We start from the raw sequence: 18,279 nt of genomic DNA on the forward strand, positions 1-18,279 counted from the left end.
CATTTAATCCTCATTGTGAAAATTGCTACTTTCATCTCCATTTTAAGAAACAAAGGCAGTATACTACAGCCCATAAGGGTCAGAGCTATGGTTTGAATCCAGGCATTCTGGCTTTAGCCTATGCCCTTAAATTCTTTACACTCTCTCAAAATCTTGACAGCATAATCAGGGGAAGAGAATTAACATTTATTTTATATATTTAATGTGTCAGTGTTTATTTTGATATATGTCTTAAATGTATTATCATTTATTTCTCATAAAGTGCTTAAAATATTATTTCTGTTTGAAAGACATAGAAATGGAGTGATTAAATGCAGTTGCTCAAGTTCACAAAACTAGTAAAAAGTAGAATTAAAATTAAGGCAGAGGTCTGTACCCAGACCCAGTATTCTTTCTGCTATACTGTGTTGCCTACCTATAGTACCTATTCACAGGAAATTTATTGACTAGTATTTATATACATCTTATTGTATGTGAAACATCTGCTTTCTAGTCAACAACCTAACTGAAAAGATGTATGCATATATATTCAGTGTAGAATATTTTTTCTTTATTCATTTGACTTAGTAGTTGAAAAGCATATTTATTGCATATGCAAGTTAGGAGGCATAATAACAAAATGAGTATCTATGATCCCACTACCCAACTTAAGAACTAGAGCATTACCAAAGCAATTTATCAGCCTATATGTTCTTTCTCTCTCTGTGTTATTTCATGTTTTCCCCAAATTGGTAACCACCTCCCCAAATTTTGTGTTTATCCTTCCCCTGCTTTTTTCTAATTAATAGATTTTATTTTTGGAGCAATTTTAGGTTTACAGAAAAATTGAATGGAAAGTACAGAGCTCCCATATACCCCTCCCCCCGCCAACATACACACAGTACTCCTGTTATTCCCATCTTGTATTGGTATGGTATACTTGTTACAATTTATGAACTAATATTATACATTATTATTACCCAAAGTCCATAGTCTACCTTAAGTTCTTTCTGTTGTACATTTTATGGAATGACATATACCATTATAGGATGATACAGGATCGTTTCACTACCCTTTAAGTTCTCTGTGCTGCCTCTTTTTATCCCTCTTTACCTGAATACCTAGTAACCACTGATCTTTATCTTGTTTCTGTGGTTTTGCCTTTTCCAGCGTATCATATAGTGGCCATCACACAATATGTAGACTTTTCAGAATGGCTTCTTTCACTTAGTAAGATACATGTGAAGTTCCTCACTGTCTTTTAATGGCTTGATTGCTCATTTATTTTTAGTGCTGACTTAATATTCTATTGTCTGGATGTATCCTTTCACCTATTGAAAAACATCTTAGTGACTTCCAAATTTTGACACTTATAATAAAAAGCTGTTTTACATGCAGATTTTGTGTGAACATAAGTTTTCAAATCATTTGGGTAAATACCAAGGAGCATGATTGCTTGATTATATGAGTATGTTTAGTTTTGTAACAATCTACCAGACTTTTCCAAAGCAGCAGTACGATTTTGCACTGTACCAATAGTAAATGAGAATTCCTGTTGCTGCACATACTCACCAGCATTGATGTTGTCAGTGCTTTCCATTTTAGACATTCTAAATAGGTATGTAATGGTATCCCATTATTTTAATTTGTATTTCCCTGATGACTTATGATATGGAACATCTTTTCATATTCTTCGTTGCCATCTGTATATCTTCTTTGGTGAGATGTCTGTTTAAATGTTTAGTTCACGAGTTGGGAAATATTTCATCTGCCTCTATTTTCTGGAAGAAACTATAGAGAATTAGCGTGATTTCTTCCTTAAATGTTTGGTAGAATTTATCAGTGAATCCATCTGGATTCACTCCAGATGCCCCAGAGCTAGAGGTCATAACTTTCTTTGTAAGTACAGAGTACAGAGTCAGCTACTATAGTATATGCATTGTTGCTTTGCAAAAGTCAATGTAATAATGGCACAAATGGAAATCTGTCCAGTTTATCCATATTTTTATTCTTATGTCTTTCATAGCATCCAACAAGTTTTCATAGCTTTTTATAGAGTATTTTGATGTTTTCTGGTAACTAATTCATTTTAGTTCTATAGAACTGGGCCTCATACTTTCTGTTTTAGAAGATTAATAATTATTAATTAAATTTCTTTAATCGATATAGGCCTACTCAGTTGATCTATTTTTTTGTGTGTGTAAGTTTTGGTGGTTTGTCTCTTTCAAGGAGTTGGTCAATTTCATCTAGGTTATCAAAGTTGTGGATATTGGGTCATTTATAATATTCCTTTGTTCTTTTAATGTCCATGGGATCAACAGTGATGGTCCCTCTTCATTTCTTTTCTTTTTTTTTTTTTTTTAAAGATTTTATTTATTTATTCGACAGATATAGAGACAGCCAGTGAGAGAGGGGACACAAGCAGGGGGAGTGGGAGAGGAAGAAGCAGGCTCACAGCAGAAGAGCCTGATGTGGGGCTCGATCCCATAATGCCAGGATCACGCCCTGAGCCGAAGGCAGACGCTTAACCGCTGTGCCACCCAGGCGCCCCTCTTCATTTCTGACATAATTCTTTTAGTTAGCTTGGCTAGGGGTTTATCAATTTATTGACCTTTTCAAAGAACTGGCTTTTTGTTTCATTGATTTTTCTCTATTGATTTTGTTTTCAATCTCATTGATTTCTGCTCTAATTTTTTTTATTATTTGTTTTCTTCTACTTCAGATTTACTTTGTTCTTTTTCTAGTTTCCTAAGATGAAAGCTTAGGTTATTGATTTTAGATCTTTCCTTTTCTTACATATGCATTCCATGCTATAAATTTTCCTCTAATTCCTGTCTTTGCTGTATGCCCAAATTTCAGTACTTTGGAATTTTTTTTAATCTAGTTCAAAACATTTAAAAATTTCTCCCAGGACTTTTTTTTTCACTGTGTATTAATTAGAAATGTGTTGCTGAAAAGTATTTGGGGATTTCCCACTATTTCTCTGTTACAGTTTGTAGTTAATTCTACTGTGGTCTGAGAGCATACTTTTTATGATACCTATTTGTTAAGGTATGTTTTTTGAACTAGAATGTGGTCTATCTTATTGAATGTTCCATGTAAGTTTGAGAAGAATGTGTATTCTATTGTTGTTGGATGAGTAGTCTGTACATTTCAATTAGATCCAGTTAATTGAGGTGTTTTTTCCATTCAACTATGTTCTTACTGCTTTTCTGCCTGCTGGATTTGTAAATTACTGATAGAGGAGCTTTGAAGTCTCCAGCTGTAATAGTGGATTTATATATTTCAAGATTATGTAATGAGTATTCTTTTCCCCTGATATACTATGGAGAAAATAAGATTATTCCCCTTTTGAGATTGACTTCTTATATTTATTGTTCCAAAAAGCTAAAGCAGCATACACATAGTATAATTGAATGGTTTTGAGTGGTTAACAGGTTTCTTTTTGACGAAAAGAACAGTGAATATATCTGCCTTCTCATGAACATCTAAGTCACCCGCAAATATACATAAGAGGAAGTAATTGTAAATATATATTTATTGAAATCAAAATTTTGATAATATGTTCTACTTTCAGTTCACTGTGGATTGCATCTTTTTTTCCCTCTATTCTGTTTTTTGGCTAATTTATGATTCTCTATTTGCTTCCTTTATACCTTATTTATTACAGTCCCATGAAGTGTTATTTTTGAAAGCAGTAATTTAGGGCAAAAAGCAAAGTTTTAACATAATCCAGGTCTTATTTTGTAATAAAGACATTGTTGTGTATGTATAGAAGGTTATGTGATTTCAAGGATGCTGTTGTATGCCTTTTTGTTAGCTACAACAACTTTGATTTCCTCCTTGGTAAACATATTTTTGGGTACCAAAGTAGGTATAAACGGCATTGATTAGGTAATATTTGTCTTTCTACTCCATTTCCCTTTACTAAATAAGTAAGGGATAAAAATGGCACATTCACAGCTATCTATCAGACTTTTGTTAGTTTGCCAGGAAGTTGGGGGAAGTTTTATTTTGTTTTTGGGGTAATCTTGGGGAAATACCCAACATCCTGGAAGGAGGACTATTAGACCGTAGTATTGGTCTTTATGTCTAGCAGAAGAACATGTTCTTACTCATGGGACTGACAGAAACTGTACATTTTCTCTAGCTTTAGCTTTTGTTCTGTACTGGTTGTTGATGTTAGTCCCTTTGTAATAGAGATGGATGTATTTATCCTACCCCTACATTTGTATTCTGTGAAAATAAATGCTTAGGAAAACACTTTCTCTGTGTGAGAGTCCTTTGTCAAGACTGAAAAGGCTGGAGAGTAGCACTTAATTCTGTAGAGAGTAGGTCATAGTACTTCCTACAGGAGGGGTTTGGCAATGTATGCAAACCACTTTATTCCTCAAGAAATGACTCTAGCAAGACAGTGAATATATTTTTAATTGAGGTCTTAATTTCTTCAGCTCTGCACTCTGGGAGTATGGTGTAGGACATTTTGTAGAGATGTGTCCATTTTCTACTTAGATTTAATCTTTGGGGTAAATAAATTCTGTACATGGAGTATGATTTACCAAAGGGATAAAAATTAATTTAAGACTAATTCATTTACATCATATATACTAGGAATCTGTATCTCTTTATTCATTTATTTTGAGATGACGTATGTTTCTGTACTCATTTGATTTCACACCCTTTTTCTTTATTAATTCACAGACTCTTTTGACAGTTTTTTGTATCTTTATTCATCACAGCCTGAGTAAATATCAGGATTGAGGAAGTGATGAGTTTGTAAGTCCCAAAATACAGTTTTTTACAAAAAAAGCATGAATGAGAAAAGGTAGATTTATGACATTAAAAAGAAACTGTGACTTTACCAAATGTCATAAGCTTATACTTAGGATGGCAGTTCATGGTTCCCTCAGTGATAACTTCTACTCAGTGATATTCATATGGTTAGCTTGTAAGTGATTCCTTTTGTGAGCATAATTTAATTTTACTTCCAGCAAAGAAATGTTTAACATGGTAAAAGAAGGAGCTTAAATAGAAATAAGTATAAAATTAGTGTTAATTAGAAGGATAGAAGGAATGCAGAGGAGTAGACAAGTCATATAATTTGAAAACTCTTGGCTAGGAGACTTGATCAGATAGAATACCCTGGGAAAAACAAAGACCTAGCCGGCCATTTAATATTTTGTGGAGATTTCTTTTGTTGGTCATAGAAAAACAAGGCTGTGATTTTTTAATTTTTAGGATCTAATTTCTTTTTCATCTTTATTGAAATTTTTTTTTGTTCTTAATTGAAAGGCCTTTAATATTTTAATCCTGAAATTTAATTTCAGAGGAGTCATAGTATACAAGATAGTTGACCTCTCAAAACTGAAATATTTTAATATCCATAAATTAAATAAATAAGGAAGCTCTTCAGACATTACCCTTTAGTCTTTAGGGTAATTGGTGAAAAATGATAAGCAAAAGTAATGTTAGTAATAGTAGCTGTCATTTACTATGTGCTGGACACTCTACTCAATCCTTTATATGTGCATTTTATTTCGTAAAAAAATGTGTTTTGTATGTGGTCTTACTATTTCCATTGTTTTATGGAGAAATACATAAAGAAGGGCCCAAACTCAGATCCATCTGTTCCTCTAGAACTCTAGAGATCATAACCATTTTAGGTTTCTTCGTAAGTAGGGTCAGCTGTCTCATTGCATGCATTGTTGATTTGTAAAAAGTCAATATTATGACAAAACAGAAATCTGTCCTTTTCACTATTCTCATGTCTTTCCTAGCTTTCAACAGGTTTCTATAACTCGTCAGAGTTACCCTGATGCCTTTTAAAACCTAGCTTAGAAGTCAGCTCTTTCCGAGCCAGTTGTTCAGCTGCGTGGATCACAAGAGCAATCTGTCGTAGCTCAGGAGAGTCAGCACATATTTATGGCACAACCAGAGTTCACTATATTATGGTTTCTGTTTTAGGAATTAGGTCATGATCTGAGAAAGCTGTAGCTGTTGTATCAACCTGAGGAAACTTGTCTGTTTTTGTGGACTTTTTATAATAATTTTCCTCTTCATATATGGCTTTCAGCTGCATTATGTAAGAGACTGGTCTAGGCAATTAAAGAAGGTAAAGAATTTTTCTTAGGAATTCGGAATGTAGGAAAGTCATTAAGTTTTAGTCACAAATAACTGTTGCAGTACCAACCGTAAAGAAATACTACAAAGACAAAAACTGGAAAGAGTCCTGTAGAAAGACTGAAGTAGACTTGCCTGAGAAGGTCCTGTTGATTAGATAACACTTTTGAAAATCTAATTTTTACTTTCTAGAGCTTATTGTTCTTACTATCTTAGGTTTTTTAATGTACTTCATTTCTTATTCTTGCTCCCTCCCTTTTTTTCTGATACAGATCATATGGCGTGGGTATGTTTCTCACCTTTGCCTACAAGAAATTCTTCCAGCATTGCCGTTAGGATAGAATGTTTGAGCTAAACTGATTTGGAGGGGAGAGTCAAAACTATCTTTTCTTTGTAAAATACCCATCATTATGATTTTAGATGTTATCTTCGATGTTATCTTTGATGTTAGCAAAGCATGTTGTTTTCTGTAGTGTCTCCTTTATAAGCAACTATAATTCTGTTTATTCAGTCAAATTCTGGCTATATGAAGCAGTTCATAAACCTTATATTGTGAGCCAGTTGGATGTAGTGGTTTTAAACTCATTCATGTGTATTTCACTGTAGCTTGATATCAGTATCTCCTGGATTTTCAGCATGGAGTGGGGAAAGAAACCCTGATTACAGTTCTCTTTCTCCATTTAAATTTCTCCATTTTTTTGTTTTGTTTTGTTTTGGCTCTTTTTCTCAACTGTCAGTGGAATTATTGTCTTCCTGTCTCCATATTCAGGTAGTATCAGTGGCTGAGTATCACCGCAGGATCGATGCTCTAAATACTGAAGAACTACGCACACTCTGCAGACGTCTCCAGGTGCCCCATTCAGTAGTTTAAACCCCTCCGGAGATTGAATACTCCCTGTTTTTAGTGTCTTTCGTCAGGGCAAATCTCATTTTTAAAGGATTTGTTTTGACTGCAGCACTAAAATAAACCCATCAGAAAATTCCTTTTTTGTATTACAAGAGTACAGTTTTGCCTTGAAGAGTTCTGGGATTATTTTTTCTGTCATCTTTTCATTTTAAAAATATTCAGAGGAATTTTCTGTCACTGTAGAACTGTTCTCAGTACTGTGTGTTTCTTAGGTCAATGAGGAGTGTTCATTTAGTTTTAAAATTGGAAGAATGTTTTGGGTTTGAGATTGAATCTTTACTAAATAGGATCTGAAAGATGAAGTACTATCAGACAATTGGAAACCTTTTAATGAATAGCAAGACTTAAATATTTTCTCTTCTTTAAGGTTGTTTCAGTTGTATCAACCCCACATCAAATATTTTAATGAGATAAATTGCTTTTGTTTTTGAGATATTCCTGGTTGGTATTAGAGATACTTTGGAATAGTATACCCTAGACATCAGAATTAGATAAACTATTTAAAATTCCGTGAAATAATCTTTGTGATTTTTTTTTTTTTTTTTTAGAAACAAAGTGATACAATTGAACTCATTTTTCAGTTTTGTGTATTGTGTGTTTTCCTCTTCTTAATAAGATACGCTGTCATGGCTGTGCTAGAACTACTGAACTTTTTCTTTTCTTTTAATGCTTCTCATGCTGCCTTGGATTTTTTTTTTTTTTTTTTAACCTTTCACATCATCAGAATAAGGGTAAAACATGATGATGATGTGAAAGAATTAATATAGTTTAACTTCTCATCAAAAAGCAATACAGTTCTAGAACATGTATTGGTTGAAAATATATTCTGTTTAGGTTTGGTAAGAAATCTGTTAAAGGAACAAAATAATTTAGCAAGATTTCATTCTTAATGGAATCGGTCGTTGTGCATTGCTGCATTTTAGTTATCTGCTCCAAATAGAGTTCTGTTTTCCAACTTCAAAGTTTCATCAATAATAGTTATGTTTTATATCTTTTATTTCCTAATGTTACTGCATTTTATATATTAAAAATAATGGTGCTATTTTATAAAATTATTAATTAATAATAAAATATGAAAAAGTATCAACAGAATAGATTGTATCCAAGTTTTTTAGTTAATTGACCTTCTTATCACTTTAAGAATATCAGAGAGGTGATTTCCATCATGCAAAAGCATATATTCTTTTTTAATGCATCACAAATATCTAATTTTTAAGATAAAGTTATGAAAAAATTAAATTTATTGTGTGGTCCAGCTCTATTTAAAAAAGTGTTTCGAAAGTAAAAATAAGGAAGGCGTTTTCTAAGTAATGGTAATTTTTCAGTGAAGCAAATAAATCTGTATATGCACACATACTGATGAAAAGTTATACTTTTTATTGGATCATTCTTTAAATTAAAATTTTGGCACCCAGAAAGTTTTCTTAATTATTTTTGGCAAATTTTATGTTTACCATGAAAAAAAATCCCACATATTTTAAGTAGCACAGATAAATAGCAAGGTAGCTACCTGGCTCACTTTTGCCCTTCAACAGGAAAATTAAAGTTTGCATGTGACTTTCCCTTTCACACAGAAATATGGGTGTTAATCGTTACCTTTCTATCATTAGTGGTTGAGAAAAGTGTCTGCTTATAGTTAAAAACTCTTTTTCTACATTGGATATACTCTTGTTATTAGATGGAGCATCTTTTGATGGCCTTCTAAAATCCTAAATTAAAGTGTTAGCCCACTTTTTTAAGGTACAAAGTTTTATTTCTCTCAAAAGGCAGAAATTGTTTAATGCATGTTGCAATTTTATGTTAACATGCTGCTGCTGTTTACTTCTTTAGATTACTACAAGGGAAGACCTAAATTCAAAGCAGATTGCTCCATTGAAAGCAGACCTGGAGTCTGAATCTTTTCGACCAAACCTAAGTGATCCCAGTGAACTCTTATTGCCAGATCAAATTGAAAAGGTATGACATACCCACATATGTGCATTTCTGAGTGTGTGCCTGAAAGAGTAAAAGAGCCTCTTTTCAGTTATTTTCAAAACTAAAGAAACAGGGTTACTGCTATTAGTCTTCTTTTCCTGTGAATAAAAGTAAACAAAATATAGCAACTAGTGTAATAGAAGATATTAGGAGCAGACATTAAAATAAACAATAAGTATTTTGATGAGACATTGTAATAGCCAAAATTTTAATTTCTTACTGTGTACTGGTTACTTGCTTTATGTAATTATCTCATGTAGTTTTCACAGCACCTTTAAGAGTTGGATATTATTATGCGTATTTTATGAGTGAAAACATTGGGGCATAGAGAAGTTTAGTATCTTGCTCAAAGTTACACAGCTATAAAATGCTGAAGCTTAATTTCTAGGGCCCATTATTTGAGAGGTTGTTGATAATTAAGCTAACAGTCCAGTCAGGTATTTTTGTTAATTCAATACAGAGGGTAAAAACAGTAAGTAATCCCTATTTCTTGTCTCTCTTCTAATCCATGTCTTGTTTGGCATGTTCCTGGTGGACAATTACTATTTCATGCTGAGAAATGTACAGTTATTCTTCAAGCATCTCTGTATCTTTGAGAACAATTTCTCCTGTTATTTTTGTAGCCTACATTTTATGAAGTACCGTTACATTTCAGCTGACATTGCTAGCTTGCACATTGACAATAAGCTATCAAGTAAAAGGTTAACATTTTATTTTTCAAAGCTTACCAAACATCTTCCACCAAGAACGATTGGCTATCCATGGACCCTTGTTTATGGCACCGGGAAGCATGGCACAAGCCTGAAGACCCTTTATCGGACAATGACAGGTTTAGACACCCCAGTGCTGATGGTGATTAAAGACAGTGATGGGCAGGTATGAAAAATAACTACATAGATACCTTACCCTTTAAGAGATTACAGTAAAAGTAACATTTAGTACATTTTTTGATAAAAATTATTTTCATTACATTTTTATTAAGTTTAACTGATAATTTTATTGAGTACTTCTAATATACAAGTTATTTTTGAGTGCTACAGAGGATAGATATGAACATGAAGCATTAAAGGAATTGTAGTCTGGTAAAAAAGAACATTTAAGTATACCTGTATCACCTGGAACAAGTAAAATATATCAGATGTAGTGAGAACTTAGGAAAGCAAAAGTGGTGTTCATATCTGTTTGGGCAAGATAAGAATGAAGTTCATGGACAGGGTGAAAGGACAGTCTTGAAGCCGAGGTAAAGTTTTGAAAGTTAAAGATAATTGTGTGAGGATGATACGAAGAACAAAACCATAGGTAAGCAAGAGAAATATTGGTTTGTTCCTGAAACATCAAGTTCAGGTCAATTAGTTTGGATGGGAGAGTAATGAGAGGATGAAATAGCAATATTAATTTACAAAACAAAACACTACTACTACTGACACCTTTATTGTGCTTTTCCCACACATTTGGCTAATCATTGATACGCATTATCTTATTTAGTCATCAAAGCCCTATGAGATTGATACTGTTATCATCACTGTTCTAAAGAAGAGTTAACTATGACTAAAAGAATTTCATCAACTTCCCCAAAGTTATACACCCAGTGAAAGGTAATTGCAGCATGAAAATGAGGAACCACCTGCTACATGCCACAGCATAGATGCACGTCACAGATGTAATACTGAGCTGAAAATCAGACACTAAGGAGTAACTATCTTATTGCATTTAAGGAAAGTTCATAAAGGGGCAAAACAAATCTATGGTGTTCAGGCTATTTAGCTTCCCTCGGGCAAGTGGGGGTCGTGATGCAGAGGAGGCACAAGGCATCAGCTTCCGAAGTGCTGATTATGTTCTGTTTCTTGGTCTAAATGAAGGTTAAATGGGACTTTGCTTTGTGAAAATTTCACACAAATTTTATATTTATATAAAACATAGATATATAACATACACCTTTCAATAAGAAGGTCTATTTTAAAAATTAAGACTGTAAAAGTGACTATAGAAATCATCTATAAAACTCTCTACATTCCCATTTTATGATGTGGAAACTTAGACACAGAGCATTGAAATAACTTGTCCCAGTTCCTTATTCACTCATTCTTTTTTTAGGTTATTTATGTTGTGTATCTTGTTTTGTATAAGAGCGTAGCGTTACAGGTCCAAGCAATTCAGACCAGAGGCCTTCCCTCATGGAATTTATCGTCTAACGAAGACAAAAAGAGCATATAGCTTTTTAGTAGTAGAATGTTTATCTATGCAGAAGGGTTTTTGCTTTTCTAAATCCTGTAATCCCACTGTAATGTGTTACCCTTTTTGTACTTGCATTGTGTGTATACATTCTTCTGAAAATTGTTAATTGTTATAATAATTTAAGATTGTTTAATTGTTATAATAAGCATCCTTTTAGATTTCAAACCTAGGAAAAATTTCCCATTGAGAAACTGATATGCTTTGGACTAAACAATAATGAAAATTTTGTAACAGCTGATCATGTTTCCCTTTTTAAGTAGAAGTAGATAAAATTATATTACATTTCTGAGTTTTTTTGCATCTTACTTAAACCTAAATAATGAGGTAATGCTTAATGAAGCAAATTAATAGTCATGTCATTGAACATGCCTTTTTTTAATCCTTAGGTTTTTGGTGCATTAGCATCTGAGCCATTTAAAGTGAGTGATGGCTTTTATGGTACTGGAGAGACCTTTGTTTTTACATTCTGTCCAGAGTTTGAGGTAAGGACAATTATTCCCATATTAAGTTTATAAAGAGATGGCATAATGAAAAGAATATGCACCTTGGAGTCATATACATTTGTGTTTGACTCTCATCTCTTTTACTAACATCTCTTTCAACTTAGTCTTTGAACATTTTACTAACTGTAACTTAGCACTTTTTGAACATTTTGAGGTTCAACTTTCCTGTGGATAGAATGGGATCCATAAAATGTAACAGGATTGTTTAAAATTAAATGAGAATTATATATACAACACTTGGCATAGTGCCAGACATACATCATGGTCTCAGTAAGGAGTATATATCGTTATTACTGTTCTGAATTGCCAATGTGAAATTCTTAGAAACTTCCAGTGACTAAGTTGCATGATGTAAGTATTGAAAACTTAAAAAATAAATCATTTGGGTTTAAATCAATTAATTACCTGACTTTCTTTTTCTTTATTATGGCTTGGTTCACTTAAATTGACAACATTCCAGTGCCAGTAAGATCTAAAATGTAAAGGTGTACATGAATCTTAGTCAATATGTTGACTGTTTAAAACATTGCATTGCCTGCCATCGCAGCATCTTAGGTACGTTAAAGTTCAGTGTGTGAAACCTTTCCTGAGATGAAATTATAATCTTGAAAAAAGGAATCAACACAGTTGGTTAAAAAAGTAGTCTTTAGAAACAGTTTCTATAATGAGCAGAATAGGAAGGGTTTGATAACACGCTCAATTTCTTAACAAACTTGTGCTTAACTAGGCTCACCAGATTAACCAGTGCTTTCCATTCCCTCATAAAGCATAACCAATGCCTACAGCTAAGTGGAAGTTTATAATTGTCACAGACTTTTTTAAAGATTTATTTATTCATTTTAGAGACAAAGTGTGAGCAGGGCAGGGGTGGCGGCAGAGGGAGAGAGAGGCAGAGCAGCAGACTCCACACTGAGCCTGGAGCCTGATGTGGGGCTGGATCGCACCACCCGTGAGATCATGACCTCAGCCGAAACCAGGAGTCGGGGCTTAACCGATTCAACCACCTAGGTGCCCCTGTTACAGATTTTTTAAGCATCAGTTGTGCTTATAGTTAAATCTTTTTATGCCATTTCTACCAGATAATGTAATTAATTAGAAGTTCTGTAACTATGAAAAAGTGAGTGTTAAAGTTTATTTTATTGAAAACTATAATGAACACTTAGGAAAAAGTTGATAAAGGTGAGGTGTAGTGCTAGAAATTGCTATAGTATTAGGTTTAGGTAAAACTCCCATGGAAGGTTAGTAAAAAATATTTAAGACTATGAACATCTAGAAATTTTGCTCTTGGACTTCTTAAGTGTTTTTATGTTCTCACTGCTCTTTAACAAAAATTGAAACTGGAAATCATAAACATGTAGTGGGCTTATATAAGAATGATGATAGGCAAATCTGTATCCAAAGAAAAGACCTTGGCCTTGTATCAAAGTATTATCAAATTAGTGTACATTTATGTTATGTTAAAATAAAAGTTAATGGCATCTATGTCAACTTTTTTAACTGATCTTTCTGCTTTCTTCAACTTCAGTAACCATCCAATTCTTGATAGATACATAGAAAAGAGAAGTATGTGTAAAGAGATAATAAGATTTGAGTAATTGGAAATGAAAGTTGTGTGGTTTTCAACTTAGTCATACAAATACTGAGGCCCAAAGCACTAGACCCTTCTGCCCAGTCTTTTGTTCTTACTGTTATTATTCCTCTTACTGTCATTCTAGGCTTTGTTAAGTACTTGGGGTTTAGGAGAACTAACTCTGTATAGTGACCATTTTCATCTACATATTTAAAGCTTTCTTTTTATTTATGTAGGTCTTTAAGTGGACAGGAGATAATATGTTTTTTATCAAAGGAGACATGGATTCACTAGCTTTTGGTGGTGGAGGGTAAGTCTCTTGAACATTTTACTGTGAGATTTTTAAAGAAACTATCTGTGTTATTTATAAAATCAGTTATCACAAATGTAATATTTGTAATATGTAATAAATAAAATTTAATAAATATGTAATAAATAAAATGTAATAAAGTTTTGACATTAGAATCTTAATTTGTATGACTAAGAAAATATATAAGCACAGGAAGGTGCTTATGTGTAGTATGTGAAACTGTTGATAAGATATTGGTTTATTCATTTTAAAATGCTGTTGATTCCCTTTTGATTAAAACCCATCTTTTATTAATTAATTAATTTATTTATAATCCATCTTTTAGAGTAGAGCGACTCCTTGGTATTTGAAAATGAAATACACTAATACCTTAGACCTTCTCAAATTTTTTAAAAAACTTAATGGTATGTTGTTTCTCCCAATGTATAAAAAAGATCCAGTTGTTTTGTTTTTATTCTACCCTGGAGACTATTTGGATTGATATGTCAGAGAATAATAGAAATTTGTTTTCCTACAAAGAATTTGTGACACCCCGTCCCCCCAGATTTTCAGAATTTGTTTTCTTATTTGCTTTATTTTTAGTGGTATGTGTCAGTCATTAATTTGATTTGGTTCTTTTGCATAGCAAGCACTATGAGAACTTTCGTTAATTTATTCTGGTATCCCAACTTCATTCAGTCTTTACAGTGTTTGGAAGTAGTTTGCTCTACTTCCTCCTAGCCTAGACTTTTCAAATAGTGCTTATTAACAAAGGTTGACTCCTTCTTTTGGTATTTCTGTCTGTCCTCCAGGATCAGACATAAAGTATGCTAAATAATTCCCAAACTTATAAAAGTATTATTTGTTTCCCACAGCTGAGGCTATATAATAATTTATTCAGGCTGCAGAATCTTGTTAGCCTGCAAGGATATTCATCATCCTGAGTGATTCTAACAAATTCTGTTACAACTTCTGTATAGATAGGTGTTTGGAAGACATGATTTCAGTTATTAAAAAATTACCATGGTTATTATAGTCTTCTCTGAAGGACATAACCAGATAACTAAAAGCCATGTTATTTTTAGTTGTTGGAATCCGCATATGTTTACATGTTCCAGTTGTACCTTTTTTTTATTGGTGGGGTGCAGGCAGTCAGTCAGCCCTACCCCACATGGTAGTTTTACATGTGATTCAGTTAGCTCTCCAGGAAGGCCTCACAAGCAAACGGCTGAGAATTTCAAACTGTTAAGGGTGCCTTGAATCTTTGAAAATAACATACGTAATGTCGTTAGATGTCTGCTGGAACTTGATTTTGATTATACCACAGGACTGCAGCAAGCTAAACTAAACATTGGGTCATTTGATAACAAATTAAGACAAGTTTACAGTCTTTGGAGAAGGAGAGTACAGGCTCAGAAACCTACAGGTACATGGACTTAATATTCCAGAATTCCAAACAGGAGCCCCAAAACCTAAATCATGATGTGATGGACTAAATATAGGCTTTGGAGTTAGACCTGATTTAGATTCTGGTTTCAACACATGTTACATATGGGACCTTGAACAAACTGAAGTCTAGAGTTTCCTCAGTTGTGAATTGGAGATTGAACCCTTTACATTAACCACACATGTTAATGTTAGATGAGAGGGAGTTTTCATGTTAAATATATTAAATATTTAACTCATGTCAGATATATTAACCATTTAGCAAAGAGAAACCCATAATACCAGGCAAAGAATAACAAAGCGGCATCTGTCTCAAAAGAATTCTATGTGAAGTTAATTTTAGAGGATTCATTTTGTTACTTAATCTGTGTAATAAGTGATTTTATAATGGGATGTGAACAAAACAAAATTGCCTTGTACCAGTGTGGAAAGGAGTAGGAAAGGGTTTGAAAAAAATTAATGATTAATTTAGAGTTTTGAATATTGAAATGTCTCATTTAAATTATTATTTTACAACCTCTGCAATACTTATCTTACAACTTAGAGCATAAGTATTAAGAGATTATTGTTAAAACTTTTCTTTTATATATTGCAGGGGAGAATTTGCCCTTTGGCTTGATGGAGATCTCTACCATGGAAGAAGCCATTCTTGTAAAACATTTGGGAATCATACACTTTCTAAGAAGGAAGATTTCTTTATTCAAGACATTGAAATCTGGGCTTTTGAATAAATGTAATGCTCTCTGTCTTAGCAGGACAATGGCCCAAACCTGACATGGACAAGCATTGTTTGGAAAGTTCAAGAAGCAATACAATGTAACATGTCACTTGTGCTTTAAAATTAATCGTATCACCATTTTTTACAGCTATAATTTTGGAATTTATTTTTAAAATCATGTTTCTGTCCCAGGGTTTTTTAGGTTTAGACCATGGTGTGGGTCCATGCAGTATAACAGCTTGGGTTTTGTCAGAATTTTGGCAGCATTAAAATCATACTGACCACCTCATCTACAGTCCATGTTATCTGAGTCTCCTAATAGGATGGTGCTCTTTTTTTTGACCTCTTTTGGTTTATTATTTTTAAAACTCTATTGATTGTTTTATTAGAGCAGTCTAATTGGGGCATTGAGGGAATGAAGACTAGATAATGTTGTGAGGTATCTGGAGGTTGGCACAGGTGACTTTTAAACAAGCTCAACTTAGTCATTCTTGTGAAGGAAAAAACATGCCAAAATATTGCATAAATTTCATAAACCACTGAGTTCTAATTTTAATTCACACTACAGCATTCTCTTTATTAATTTTGCAGATATTCTCAATTTCATTTTAATGAAAATGAAATTTGAAGAGAATTCTGGTTGTGATAGTCCACAGTGCACATGATCTGCAGGTTTGGGCATATGCTTTCATGGTTGGATTATCTGATAAAGTTATAAAATACAAAGGAGAATGAGAACTTGATGATTCTACTGGACTTAATATATCAAGCAAGAAAATATACTATTTACGTATTTGTAGCTTAGCAGGGCATTATCATAAGTACAAAAACTATGAAACAGATGCATATTTCTTCAACATATTGTGTCAGATATACTGTTTTATAGTTCTGTTGTTTTAGCCTTGTTGCACACCAACTCCCAAAATATAGGTTCCTGTTCAAAAGGAAAAAAAAAAAGTGTGTTTTTTTTGAGTGGTATATGTTACTACCATTAGCATTTGCTGTTATAAAAGGGCAATGATTATAGTAGACAATATTGTAACTCAGTAGACTTGTTGAATATGCATACTTACTGTCAAGTGACCTCAAAAAAAAAAAAAGACAAGATAGAATATACTAGTAGTTCTTATCCTCTTTTGTAGGAAACCAATAATATGCCATTGTGGCGGTCATTCATCAGTTGATCTCAAAGCTTCATGTTATGCAAAAAGAAAAAAAGAATCCTGCTGTTATACATGAGACAGTGACCTTGTGCTGAAATTTCAGCTATTCCAGATAAACATTGTATATTATCTTGTAAATTAATGTTTAAAGGTAGTTTTGTTCTTATAGAAAGTGTTGATTGCCAGGTTGCTTATAGCACTTTAAATTATTCTAAAAAAGGAAATTATAAGCCAAATATGTTGGCTTTAGTAGTTTTAGTTGTATAGGACTTGAATATATTTAGATCTTTTGAAAGTTTAGATAATTATCTAAAGAAAGCATAATGCTAATGGAAAACAAAATCTGATCTATTTAATATGCTATTGCTGAATATGAATAGAAATGTGGGCATCATTTCCTTGTCTATGTAAAGCTCTCATTATAAGTTAGTAACAGTATATAGATTAAACATTTACAATATAGAGAATTGTAAATAAATATATCATTTTTCCCCCTTTGGTCTTCCACAGCAGTATTATTGTCTTTGTGGAGTTGACTAATAATTAAAAAAAAATCCTGTATTGGATTTCAATTACAATAAGGTCATAGTGGTGTATACCAAATAAAATTAAATACTTAAATACAAATTTGAGTTTGAATTTATTGACTAACCAAGTTACTTTTCATATCTAAGAAGTTTTTGGTTAAGCCTACTACTATGGTTTATGTGTAAAAGATACTTCTAGTAGTTTTGGGTGGTAGTGGTGGTGGTAATAGTAATGATGGAAGGATGCATTCAAGTAGAAAGAACATCATAGTTTAAAAAATGAGGAAGTGAAGACCAGCCTAAGCAACCACGGAATCAGCCTGAGACGCAGGAAGATACATCTGGATCTCTACAAATGAACATCTCCAGTGCTGAGTATTGAGGTACAAAGCGGGGAGCCGTGAAACCGCACACAGATATCGGAAGATAAACGGAAGGGGAAGGGAGCCGCCGAGTTCGGGCGCCGTGAAGCGGCAGCCACATGCACGGGGGAGCGGGCGGACTCATGACAGCACCCGCGAGAGAGCAGACTGAGACCGTGAGCCGGGAGCACGCGCCACCAGGCATCTCGCGGAACACCGGAATCCCAGTGTGCTCACTGGATCCAAACTGAGACCGGGAGCTCCGGGAGCGCGCGGGGGCGGCTGGCGGCGTTAGAAACACAAAGGACAGAGACGCGCCGGTCCTGGAAGTGAGGGCTGGGACGCCAGGTGTAGGGCACACATCCCGGGACGCTGCAGGGTTGAGCAGCACCAAAAGTAAAGTGGCCAGAACATCAGTGGAGAACGGGCCGCAATCCCTCTGTTCTGTGACAGAGGCTGAGATTTGGCCGCTGCTGCTCTGACTCT

At 33.7% G+C, this 18,279-nt stretch overlaps 1 protein-coding gene across 26 annotated transcripts in view; it reads left to right on the top strand.

Annotated features, from left to right (window-relative positions):
• The window catches only part of OXR1 (oxidation resistance 1), a 680,801-nt gene extending 663,270 nt beyond the window's left edge, over positions 1-17,531 (top strand). For 15 of the 26 annotated variants that reach the window (XM_048212636.2, XM_057307959.1, XM_048212635.2 and 12 more), the window contains 6 exons: positions 6,869-6,949; positions 8,837-8,962; positions 9,704-9,856; positions 11,602-11,697; positions 13,525-13,598; positions 15,619-17,531. In XM_048212636.2, coding sequence (XP_048068593.2) covers positions 6,869-6,949; positions 8,837-8,962; positions 9,704-9,856; positions 11,602-11,697; positions 13,525-13,598; positions 15,619-15,754 — 666 coding nt within the window. In that variant the 3' untranslated portion in view covers positions 15,755-17,531. The remainder of the gene's footprint in view (positions 1-6,868; positions 6,950-8,836; positions 8,963-9,703; positions 9,857-11,601; positions 11,698-13,524; positions 13,599-15,618) is intronic. The other 11 variants (XM_048212640.2, XM_057307963.1, XM_048212638.2 and 8 more) reach the window with 1 other exon arrangement.
• Positions 17,532-18,279: the final 748 nt, after the last annotated feature.

This window comes from Ursus arctos, unplaced genomic scaffold (assembly GCF_023065955.2).
Source record: "Ursus arctos isolate Adak ecotype North America unplaced genomic scaffold, UrsArc2.0 scaffold_6, whole genome shotgun sequence".
In the NCBI taxonomy this organism is placed as follows: Eukaryota; Metazoa; Chordata; class Mammalia; order Carnivora; family Ursidae; genus Ursus; species Ursus arctos.